The following is a 13,022-nucleotide window of genomic DNA, read 5'->3' as shown; positions in this document are numbered from 1 at the left end:
CTGCAACAAAAAAGAAAAATTTGGTTTGGTATGCAAGGGCGGGCGTACCGCGCTGGCACCGAAAGGAGACTGGGCCGCAGCCAGGCCTGGATTGAGGGCGGCCGTTATCCCGCCGCAAAAGCTTGGGGGGGGTTACCTGGGCGATCCATTCCACTCATTCCCTGGAGTAGCCAGAACCAAGTTATACTTTAAATCACTCAACAATAACAGATTAACATTAAACCTTCACTTTCCCATCCTTAAGTTACTCCGACAACAGCTTGTTAGAGAATGATTAAGTAAAGCTCATACATAATGCGGATTTTTCAAAAACGCGGAAATCTGCACTTTCCGACAGACACATTGTATTTATCAGTCGGAAAGAATAATTTTATGACGTTGTATACTTTTCTTAGTTCACTTATAAAGTTATTAGCTCTATCACACAGATACGACGGAAACATTTAGACATTTGAGAGTTAAATTTTAAGAGTTATTAACAACATTTAAGACCTTTTCAGTGTCTAATTTAAGATTCTTTCAAGTTTTTAAGACCTTAGAGGAAAACCCTTCTCTACTGTTACTTTTACCCTTCCAGATTATTGTAATGGAATACTTGAAATGTACCTTATGCGGATGCTTACAATGTTGTTCCACTACAATGGATGCAGGAAGGCTCTGAAGCCTTCAAACCAGGGGTCATCAGTAATTGATTCTTGGAAAAAAAATAAATATTTAAGTGCGAAAAAATTAATGTTAATTTTTTCGCGGCAAGGCCAATTACTGGGTATTTATTGGATTTCTAGCCATTAATTGGTAATTTAATGGTATACTAGCCGGTGACGACAGGAAATTTTCTATCGATCCAGGATTGGATGACTCCTGCTTCTTTGCATCACTTTCTTTCTTCAAGTGCTGACTTTTAATGTGGCTTTCCAAATTGCTCCAACCGGTGTTGCGCCGTTGGATGCGCTCGGCGCCACATGAGCAGCGCCATTTGCCGTTGACGACATCAATCTGCGTGAAGTACTCTCTAACCATTTTTTCCTTCGGTCCCATAACCGTGCGAAGATTACAATCAATACAGCGTAGTAGTAGTGGTGTACAACGTGTGCGTATGTGCATCCACGACGTACGTGCTTGAGGCAAAAAGTGAGCCAATCAACAAGCCCGATTTTGTCCCGACCAATAAAAAGCTGCTTTGCAACCACACTACGTACGTACAGCTACCGTGTTTCCCCGAATATAAGGCCGGCCTTACTTCAAAATCATCGTCAAAAATTGAGGTTTTGAAATAAAAATATGTGCAAAAGTAATACATTTTCGCTAAAAATTTCTTAGAAAAGCATTGCCGTTGTTAAATAACGTTGATATCTACGGTTTTCATAGGTAATATGAGCCCGAATATTTTCGCAATTAATGGGTCGCAATAATTGCTAATTATTTAAATTTTGCAATAAATGGATTTATGAGTTTAAGCAACCATTCCATTAATTTTTCGCAATTAATGGCATTAATTTTTCACCAATCATTTATTGCTGACCCCTGCTTCTAACTCAGCACACAGTTCCAACCAAAAACTGATCAGTATTTCGCTGTTGTGCTGCACACAAATGGAATATAAGTTCTTTGTTAAATGTCGTTAATATTATTTTAAAATGTCATTTTAATCACCTAATGCAAATTCAGGTATTTGATGTATAAAATGGGCAACTAACATACTTTGCCTAGCATTTTAAATTAATTCTTATTCCTGTGATTTGCCCCCAAAAAGGAATCAAACCAATCACATTGAGTAACAATTTTGGAGTTTCATTAAGAACTTACCACCCTCTTCCTTGATCCCGATAATGAACTTGTGTCAGATGCTAAAAAAGAAAAATATATGAGACCAGATAACTTTAATAACCAAAGGTTTTTGTTTTTCTTTACTTGTATGATCCCTGCCAAATTCATCATCATCTTCGCTCCAAACTTTTTTGGACACTTTCACCTTTTTCATAGACTTCTTCCTGTAAACAAAAGAGGTGTTGCTATAAAAAGAAAATATCAGATTTCATATGTGACAGAGATCCCCAACAACTGTAAGATCTCTTAAGCTGTTTTTGGTTAATTATTCATGTCGAAAATAATTATTTGTATACTCAAAGACCAGAATATTTGCTTGGTGGTGTAACTTAAAATTTACAGATCACACTTATCTGTGATTTGAATCATCCACCATTGCTTGGCTCAATAAAAGTTGGATCCCAGCAAGCTAAAGCTTTAAATCTAGTGTCGGGAATCTATGGCTCTTTTCATTAGTACATCTGGCTCGGAGATAAAATATAACATGCGCAATTATTTACATTATTGTCACATGCAAAGCCAAATGTCTTACATTCGAAACCGGGACAACACTGACTATTGGCATGGTTTGAGCCAATATATTTGGGGCACAATTTACTACAGTTTGAAATCAATGTGTCACACCAATAGACCCTGTTTTGGTTGTACATTGCGAGAGAATCCTTTATATGGAAGCTCATCAAACAATGTATTTTCACTGTTGAGACAATGACAAAAACCTACAAAACAAACTTTCAAAACCGGCAAAGCACCCAGAGCAATTTGATTAAGTGAGCGGTAGGAATGGGCGGAGTTATACATACAAGGCACATACTGCTTCTTCCCCTCAACCAGTTAGGACTTATTATTGGAACACAAAATGTGTTTGGTAAGCTCAATGACCCTTGACCTACATACAAAGGTGAAGCCAGTTATGAGAAAGGTTATTTAAGGCGGCCAGTTGCAAGTTGTTTTACTCTTTTGTCTGAAGCGTAGCAACATGGGAGCCTCAGAACAACTATCAAATGACCTGAAAACAAAGATTGTTCAGTATCATGGTTTAGGGGAAGGATACAAAAAGCTAGCTCAGAGATTTGAGCTCTCAGTTTCCACTGTGAGGTACATAGTGAGGAAATGGATGTCACAGGCACAGTTCTAATTAAAGCCTGGAGTGGCAGGGCAAGAAAAATCTCAGATAAGCTGAGGCGAAGGATGTGACAACAGTCAAACTCAACCCACAGACCAGCTCCATAGACAACATGATCTTCCTGCAGATGCTGTCACTGGGCATCGTTCAACTATTCAGCGAACTTTGCACAAGGAGATGCTGTATGGGAGAGTAATGCGACAGAAACCTTTTCTGAGCACATGCCACAGACAAAGTCGCTTGAGGTAAGCTAAAGCACATTTGGTCAAGCCAGCTTCATTTTGGAATAAGGTGTTGTGGACTGATTAAACTACATTTTAGTTAGTTACATATACTGTACAAGAGGCAGTATATGCATGGCGGAAGAAGAACACAGCATTCTAAGACAAACACTTGCTACCCATAGTAAAATTTGGTGGTGGTTCCATCCTGGTGTGGGGCTGTGTGGCCAGTGCAGGTACTAGCAATCTTGTTAAAGTTGAAGGTCGCATGGATTCCAGTCAGTATCTGCAGATTCTTGCAAACAATGTTCTAGAATCGGTGACAAAGCTGAAGTTGTTCCTGCGCAGGATACTTCAACAAGACAACGACCCCAAACACTGCTCAAATTCTACTAAGGCATTCATGCAGAGGAACAAGTACAATGTTCTGGAATAGCCATCTCAGTCACTAGAACTGAACATTATTGAAAATCTGTGGTGTGATTTAAAGCGGGCTGTCTATGCTCGAAAACCATCAAACCTCGCTGAAGTGGATATGTTTTGTAAAGAAGAATGGTCAACCAGAACCCAGACCTTCATTGGAAGCTATAGGTAGCGTTTAGAGGCTGTTATTTCTGCAAAAGGAGAATCTACTAAATATTGATGTGATTTTTCTGTTGGGTGCCCAAATTTATCCAACTGCCTACTTTGGTTCAAGCAATTATTGCACATTTTCTGTAAATCCTAAAAAAATCATTTTCTCAAATATCACTGTGTTTGTCTGCTATTTGAGACTCTTTGTTATTAAGGGCTATACAAATAAACATGAATTGACTTGATATATTTAACTGAAATTGCTGATCCGAACAACCAATGATTTATAAAGGAAAATCTTGAAAATGATCAGTGGTGGCCAAACGTTTGCATACAACTATATATTAATATGGGACGCAGGGTTGATTGCCGCGGGTTTATGTTTTCTCTCCAACTTCAGATCATTTAATTGCACTTTGTGAAAGACAATCGCTAACTGGGATATAGAGACTGGGCTTAATTATACATGTTTCTGTTGCATTAAGACATAGTTGTCTTGCTTAAAGTGCCTGAAATGATTGAAAAGGAAAACTTTTATTTGGCCGTACAATCCTGCTGAGAGATGTAAACCTTTTTGGTTTGTGTTTAGTGTTTTTTTTTTGTTGTTTTTTTGGTAGTGACTTTCATTGTATTATTTTGAGTCAAATTGTTCCTTTTTACTCAGTTTCATTCACTTGAAATGAACCTTTCAAAACTCGACACAGGGTTCATGCGGGTGCTTGAAATCCTTTAAAATGCTTGAATTTTAATGTTAACTTTTCAAGATTTAAAAAGTGTTTGAAATGTGGGTGAAGTTCTTGTAAATGCTTGAAATTGTTGCCGTGTTTCCTGGCAGTCTGACTCGATAAATCCTGCATTAAATGAAAAATAAATTAAGTCTGCTTAAAATAATACCGACATGCCTGCTTTGGTGGCTTAGCTTTGCCATTGCATTTCTTCTTCCCTCGTGACTAATGGCAGCTGTTATTAGTTTGAATAGCGATGTCATGTGAAGCATCACCACGCGCCGCGCCCAAGAAGCCGGGTGCTGGGGAGGGTGGAAAATTGGCTTTGAAAGTGCTTGTTTTTTAGCCATGGAAAAGGTGCACTAACCTAAAGACAAATGAAAGCTAGATATGTTAAATTTTGAGCTTCATGCATTAAAGTGCAAATACTGGTAATGTAGCTGTTTATAAGTGTGACAAAGGGAAAAAAACACAAATCTACTTGTTTCTTCAAGAATTATTACCAATTTTTGATAGTATTTTTTTATAATGAAATGCACACATACATTCTAATTACTAGGGAAAATTTCTACAATTTTACAAGTACTTGTAAAGCCCTTTGAAACTTATTGTGATTAAGGGCTTTACAAACAAACATGACTTGAAATTAAACGTCACACATTGAACTAAAGTGTAATAAAGAATTAGCTTTAGTCTGCAGAGCAGGTTTGGTGTCTTTTTTTTATAAGTTAGGTCTTAAAATAGATGGGGTCGCTCTCTCTCAAGAAAAAAAAAAAAAATCAAGTAATTTTTCTTTTATGGCTCTTTGGGTCAAAAAGGTTTCAGACCCTTGCTTTAGACATTTCACAAGATTGGTATTGTTATTAAAAGTAGTGACCGTTTTGTGTAGGAGCGGTCCTTTTTAGGAGTTGAACTTAAAAAATTTGAAGGAGGCGAACTGTCCGTTGAGGAGTCAGTGAAAATTATCCCAGACCTGCAAGAAAACCACAATTGTCATGTGGCCTCACAATTACAACATAATCTGCCATTTGAAATAATTTGCACTCGCCTGCTTGATGGGCTGCTGTCTTGTTTTATGGTTTGAATTTTCTTGTTATGGCGAGAATCCTGCACTTCGTCCTCGCTATCTGATGACAATTCGAACTGGTTCTTCTTTCTGGAAGTGCAAAAGCTGCATTGAAGAACTGAAAAAATAACACTGCAAATGGTCTGGCTATAGAAAAGTAGGAAAATAGGTCTAATAATTACTGTATACTGTATTCAACTTTCTTGGTTTAAAAGGTATATAAAAAAACTATTGTTACCGGTAAAAATGTTATCAGTAAAGTTAGAAAAGAAAATCACCTGAAATGATTACGACACCTGCCGATGAATTTGCCTGTTGAAATTGAGGCAGATCATTTTGCTCTTTTTAGATTTTGCATGATTTAGATTGACCTATAATTTGCACTTATTTTAAACCTTGTACATTTTTATATGCTTACGTTTTTTTACCCAGTTATTTGTTTTGTTTCTTATCTATTGCATGTTAGCAAGTAGGGTGAGAGGAAGTGATTTCATCTATGTTCTGAACGTTGACAAATGTAATATCACCCAGAGTGACTCAGCAAAAATTTAGGTGTCATATTTGACCCCAATCTGTCCTTTCAAACACAAGTTAAGAATATTACTAGAACAGCTTTTTTTCATCTTCGCAACATTGCTAAAATTCGCCCTCTGCTGTCTCAGTCGGATGCGGGGATTTCAATTCACGTGTTTGTTACCTCCGGTCTTGATTACTGTAATGCACTACTCTCCGGTCTCCCGAAGTCCAAAATCAAGAGCGTTCAGCTGGTACAAAATGCGGCAGCGAGGCTTTTAACTAAGACAAGAAAGTTTGATCACATTACCCCAATTGTAGCTAAACTGCATTGGCTCCCTGTTAGCTTAAGATGTGATTTTAAGGTTCTGTTGGTAGTATACAAAATCATGCATGGACTTGCTCCCTCATATCTTTTAGATTTAATTTCCCTCTATGTTCTGGTCCGGAGCCTTCGCTCTGAAAACGCTGGTCTACTAGTGATCCCAAAAGCAAAGAAGAGATCCGCAGGTTTGAGAGCGTTCTCCATTCCCGCCCTGGTGCTGTGGAATGCACTTACCCCTGAGATTTGATCTGCAATCTCAGTGGAACAGTTTAAATCTAGGCTTAAAACACACTTCTCTTCTATTGCATATGAATAACCTATATTTGATGTTGACAATATCTGTGAAATGAAATGATCTGCATCTATATAGCGCTTTTCAAGTCAATGACTTCCCAAAGCGCTTTACAGTGTTCTTCACATTTCCCAATAGTGGCCGTGATCTGTGCAGCCATATAAGGCGCTAACCTGCTTATTGAGGGTATTGGGGGTTCAGTGTCTTACCCAAGGACACTTCGACATGTAACACGGACAAGCCGGGATTCAAACTGGTATCCCTTAATACTAAAACGATCGCTCTATCTCCTGAGCTACTGCCGCCCCGCATTGTGCATTATTTGTTATTGCAACATCCATTGCAGCCTGGTCATCCTGGAAGGTGGATTACCTCATGTGCGGTCCCTTCTCAAGGTTTCTTCATTTTCCTCATGTTGAGGTTTTCGAGTTTTTCCTTGCCTCGTGTAGGTTTTAGATAAGGGGATGGTGTAGTAATAGTTTGTGGTTTGCAATAATCTGTGGTCTGTGCAGCCATCTGAGACTCTTTGTGATTAAGGGCTATACAACTAAACATGACTTGACTTGACTGTGCTGTATGTTGTGCATGTAGCATACTGTATTCAACAATAAAGTAGACAATGACAGTTTAAATATTCTTTGTCCAAATTAGTTTATCGATGTATTTTGAGAGAAAAAATTGGAAAATATATAACATTTTTTCAAAATTATCTTCTAAATATTTTTTATATTTGACTATTTTCGAAATATTTATTTTTCATAGAATTTGAAAAATAATGCTCTAAAAGAATGAACTTATCTTACAAAAGTTTATTATAGCCCCATATTTTCTAAGATCGGGGTTGGGTTTTGAGAAAAAAAAACCCATCAAATTGGCACTTAAAAGTAAAAATGGGCTTCAATTTGACTTTCCTCCTCCTATTATGCTACTTCAAAAAGTTACAAATTTGACAATTATGTATTTTTAAAGTATGAGTTAATTCTTTAAAATATATATGAGTAAGATGTACAGTGCCTGATTTCTGTGTTTGTTTGTATATTTGACACACTCAAAAGTTTCAGATCATCAAACCAAATTTTAATATCACACAGAGACAACCCAAGGAAATACAAAATGCAGTTTTCAAATATTGATTTCCTTTGTTAAGGCCAAAACCTGAATAAGTAATTGCTCCCCTAATCCTGATAGTGAGTTGAGCCACCTTTTGCAGTTAGAAACCCCCAGAATATGACAGATATGAGATAATTTTCAAAGAAGAGTGGGCCAAATTTCCTCCACAGCGTTACGAAACCGATTACCAATAATGTTTAACGTTTGATTTCTGTTATTGCTGCCAAACGTGGCCCAACTTGCAATTAAGTTCAGGGGGCAATTACTTTTTCACATAGGTACAGATAGGTTTTGATTTTGTGTGATACCCTGATAAATGAGTAGGAGAAATTTATTTTACATTTAAAAGTACTGGACACAATTTCTATTGTTATATTCATTTATCTACATGGTTGAAAACCAAGGACAATTTACAATATTGCTACAATGGTTGGTCATGGGGGTAGGAACCTTTGTTTACCGGTGTGCTTTATGGCATGAGTCACTTCAGCCCAGATCATATTGATCATATTGGTTGAAATGGATTCAAGAAGAGTGGTACACACAGCCTCATTCTAACACATAAATTCATTTTACAAAAACCCTATGGGTGAGGGCTAGACCACCCTAAATCAATATTGTTGTGTGGTACCTAGGTAAATCTAGAATCTGAAATAAATTGTGTGGGCTCTGTGTATTACTGTACAGCCCTTTGAAACTATTACTGTAATTACAAATAAACATGACTTGATTTGACTTGAGTGCTGGACGGCAGCGCGGTGGTTAGCGCGTGCGCGGCACAGTTCTGAGGTCATGGGATGAAATCCAGCTACCAGCCTTCCTGTACGGAGTTTGCATGTTCTCCCCGTGCTTGCGTGGGTTTCCTCCAGGCACTCCGATTTCCTCCCACACTCCAAAAACATTTCGGGTTAATTGGCCGGACCGAATTGTCCCTAGGTGTGAAAGAAGTCAAGTCAAGTCACATTTATTTATATAGCCCTTAATCACAAAACTGTCTCAAAGGACTGCACAGGATTACAATTACAAAATTACACAATTACCTGATCTTAAACCAGCATGCGGGCAAGGAACAACTCAAAAACCTCAGTGTGAGGGAAAAAAGAGAAACCTTGAGAAAGGACCTCACATGTGGTAATCCCCCTTCCAGGATTGACCAGGGTGAATTACAATTAGCATTACTGTACACATAATAGTAAAAGAACAAGTGAGGTGTCTGTTCCTGTGTGCCCTGCAACTGGCCGGCAACCAGTTCAGGGTGTCCCCTGCCCACTGTTTGAAGATAGCTGGGATTGGCTCCAGCACCCCAGTGACCCTACTGAGGATAAGCGGTTCGGATAATGGATGGATGAATGATTTGACTTGAGCCTTAATAAATTGAATCGACATTTCAAAACTGCATTTTGTGTTTCCTTGGGTTGTTCTTGTATGATATTCAAATTGGTCTGGTGATCTGAAACTATTTTGAGTGATAAGTATTTAAAAACGCAGAAAACAGGTAGGTAATTTTCCGAGGCACTGTAGATATGCCTTTGAATGGATTAATTTTTTATTCCAGAAATAAGATAATAATACCATGAAAACAACTTTATAATAGTAAAACAAGAAAAAATACATCCTTAATATTAGCAAGATGATCTGCGGGGGAGGGCAGCACGGCAGATCAGTGGTTAGCACAGTTCTGAGGTCATGATATCGAACCTCTTTTGTGGAGTTTGCATGTTCTCCACATGCTCGCATAGGTTTCCTCCAGGCACTACGGTTTCCTCCCAAATTCCAAAAACATGCATATCAGGTTAATTGGCCGGTCCAAATTGTCCCTAGGTATGAATGAGCGAGCGAATTGTCTGTCCCTGTGTGTCCTGCGACTGGCTGGCAACAAGTTCAGGGTGTTCCCTGCCCACTGCCCGAAGATAGCTGGGATGGGCTCCAGCACCCTGCGACCCTGATGAGGATAAGCGGTGAAGATAATGCATGGGTGCATGGATCTGAAGGGGAAGTTTATTTTTCTGTATTTGCCTTAACATCACTGATAGAAGATCTAAAAAAATGGAATGTTAGACCCAAAAATGGTGATAAAAAATCCTCACTAGTCTGCATGTCATAACCACACACTGTACTGGCAATTGCTCAAAAAATTTACCTTCTTTTTGTCATTGTGTAAGTGGTTGCTCGAGGTCGCCTCCAGTGCCCTTCATCCGAATCAGTTTCACTTTTTATAATTGATGGTAAAGTTTGTTTAGACGTATCTGCTCTGACTGGCATCTCGCACTCTTGAGAAGAGCTCGCCTGACTGTCCGGACCCATTATCATATTCGTCATGATGCAAATTTGCTTGGTCTTGGACTGAAGATGGGCATCTGTTTGAGCGTCCTGGGGGCTGGCAGAGTTTCTCTGGAAATGATCTTCACTTTCACAGTTGTCAGACACCGTCGGGATTGTTTTATTTTCCACATCTTTCTCCATCTTTTTCGAGAGCATTGAATGGTCACTATTTGGAGGAGAGCAATGTGGGGTGAGTGAACACAGTGGAAAATAAAAGCAAAAAGCCAATTCCTACTCATGATGTCAATAGTTGACACTTGATATTAAATTTGGTGTCCAGAATTTGAAAGCTTTCTGCTTGCTGGTGCCACATCTGAATTAAATCACCATTGCAACTTCTGGCAATCTGCTTGTGTGGCGCCAGCAATTACATGACTTTCTTCAACGCGCTTGGATAAACTCTTCTTTTTTGTGTTTTTTTGTGTTCGGGTAGGCTTTTGGACTGGATTTTAAACAGTCCCTTGTTTTACTCTCACTATTTTCATCTTAGAATAAAAGAAAACTGCAAGCATAAGCGTGAAATTTTTCATTTTCTTTAGCAAGTGCGAGTAAGTGTAGGAAAATAAGTGGGTAGGTGAAACGGGAAGTATGGGACTTGGCTTTACTCATCCCATATCCTATTTATTTCGCAAAGTAATGAGATAGTTGTATCCTCGCTGTGAACATGCAGTGCTAGATAAAGGGGTAAATGGAGCGGTAGGGGAATTTAATTGCACCTAAAACCCATTGCATACAGCATAGATTTGCATTTGCTCTGATTGGGTTGAAAGCTTCTCCTTCTCTGTTAGTTGTAATTATTTCACAAAGCCATTGTTCTATCCTTGGGCAAAGGTATCATTTAATCAAGTTATTGACTAATCTATAGAGTTGATAACAGGTTTTTCTAAGGGTTGATGATGCAATGGTAAAGCTCAGCTAATTTTTATTTTGTGGCTTTCCTGATGAATAGAACGAGTTCCACATGGGGCCAGTCGTTTGTGACCTGATCTACCGAAATGAGGCAAATATGAAATCTGGGTTTTTGGTATCAATCGAAAGTAGAAGAAATTCGCAACAATAGGATTTATGACAAAGGTTTATGATGAACTATTTTGAAGATATGTCCAGTAGAGTTATGGCCTTCCACCCACCTTTTTTTGATCAAAAAAGTTTTATTTGCTTTTTGGTGTGATGTACCTCAAATATTTTTATAATAGTATAATTTTAAAGTAACTTTGAACGCATATAGAAAAGAATTATACCAGACGAAAATACATTTTAACAAATATTCATTTAAATAAACATTTTTCTTCCAAAATCAAAAGTATTGAACATGAATTGTTTTTTTTAGATTCCCTATTTGTGTTGATTATGAAACTCGGGGAAAGTGTTTTCGAATGTCATATGTTAAAAAATAGTGAAAAATGTGAAAACATTTATTTTTTCATAATTGTTCTTTTTTTCTCATTTATCCGCATTTAGCTTAAAATTTAACGTTGCTTCTTGCGACTTATTTTGGCAGAGTTTAAACGGCTTTTTAAGTATTTCAACAGGACTACAATGATTTAACTCTAATAATTTCATGGCAGATAAAATAATATATTTTTTTTTTAATTTGGATCTTTAGTAAACATTGTCAACTTATGCAAATGTAAAGAATCTTTCACATTTATTTATTTTTTACCTTAAATCAAGCTGGATATTTTCTTGTGTAGTAGTACAGGGGTCAGGTTCATCCAGCTCATCCATTGTAAAGCCCTCATCAGTTTGTTGGTCATGTTCAGTTATAAACTTTTTTGCGGTCTGGTACAAAGACAAAGATCGTCATTTAATAGCTGAAGAGAAAATTCCATATTCATTTCAATATATGGTAATCCCTAATTGTATCACAGTTTACTTTTCCCACTTTTGCTGTCTTCCTGCATAGAGTTTTGCTTTATTATTGGCTAAAGCCCCTTTCCTGCCTGCGTCTGCCTGTGCGTGAACAACGTTGCGGTCTAAGTTGTAAAACCGCTTGGCGAACCGACATTACGTACACAGAAGTCTTTTTTTAATTTGAATTTTCCTAAAGGCCATCATGTAAACAAATATATACATATACATACAGTGAAGAAAAAAAGTAATTGAACACCCTGCTATTTTGCTATTTCTCCCACTTGGAAATTATGGTGGGGTCTGAAATTTTCATCGAAGGTGCATGTCCACTGTGAGAGAGATAAACGTAAAAGAAAAATCCAAAAATAGCAATGCATGATTTTTAACAATTTATTTATGTGATATAGCTGCAAATAAGTATTTGAACACCTGCGAAAGTGAATGGAAATATTTGGTACAGTAACCTTTGTTTGCAGTTACAGAAGTCAAACCTTTCCTGTAGTCTTTCACCAGGTTTGTACACACTGCAGGAGGGATCTTGGCCCACTCCTCCACACAGTTCTTCTCTAGATCAGTCTGGTTTCTGGGCTGTCGCGGAGAAACACAAAGTTTGAGCTCCCTCCAAAGATTTTTTATTGGGTTCAGGTCTGGAGACTGACTGGGCCATGCTAAAACCTTGATATGCTTCTTACGGAGCTACTCCTTGGTTTTCCTGGCTGTGTGCTTCAGGTCGTTGTTGTGATAGACGACCCAGCCACGACTCATCTTTAATGCTCTGACTGCGGGAAGAAGGTTGTTTCCCAAAATGCCACAATACTCTTCCCTAGTCATCCTCTCTTTAATGCAGTACACTTGTCCTCTCTCATGTGCAGAAAAACACCCCTAATGCTACCAGCCCCATTCTTCACTGTAGGGATGGTGTTCTTCAGATTGTACTCTTCATTCTTCTTCCTCCAAACGCTTATTGGAATGATGAATAAAAAGTTCTATTTTGGTCTCATCTGACCACAAAACTTTCTCCCATGACTTCTCTGTATCATCCAAATGGTCATATGCAAACTAAAGACG

The 13,022-nt window shown here is 38.1% G+C and overlaps 1 protein-coding gene across 1 annotated transcript in view; it reads right to left on the bottom strand.

The window, feature by feature from the left end:
• LOC148368047 (telomeric repeat-binding factor 2-like) overlaps positions 1 to 13,022 on the bottom strand; it is a 30,940-nt gene that overhangs the window by 597 nt on the left and 17,321 nt on the right. The window contains exons 6-11 of the mRNA XM_088334751.1: positions 11,764 to 11,882; positions 9,919 to 10,266; positions 5,521 to 5,628; positions 5,350 to 5,445; positions 1,912 to 1,991; positions 1,807 to 1,847 (exon numbers count right to left, since the gene is read on the bottom strand). Of these exons, the coding sequence (XP_088190877.1) occupies positions 1,807 to 1,847; positions 1,912 to 1,991; positions 5,350 to 5,445; positions 5,521 to 5,628; positions 9,919 to 10,266; positions 11,764 to 11,882 (792 nt within the window). The remainder of the gene's footprint in view (positions 1 to 1,806; positions 1,848 to 1,911; positions 1,992 to 5,349; positions 5,446 to 5,520; positions 5,629 to 9,918; positions 10,267 to 11,763; positions 11,883 to 13,022) is intronic.

This window comes from Urocampus carinirostris, chromosome 4, assembly GCF_059441175.1.
Source record: "Urocampus carinirostris isolate Australia breed hairy pipefish chromosome 4, RoL_Ucar_1.0, whole genome shotgun sequence".
Lineage (NCBI taxonomy): Eukaryota > Metazoa > Chordata > Actinopteri > Syngnathiformes > Syngnathidae > Urocampus > Urocampus carinirostris.
Note: the sequence above shows the minus strand (reverse complement) of the source record. Positions and strands in the feature narration are given on the sequence as shown.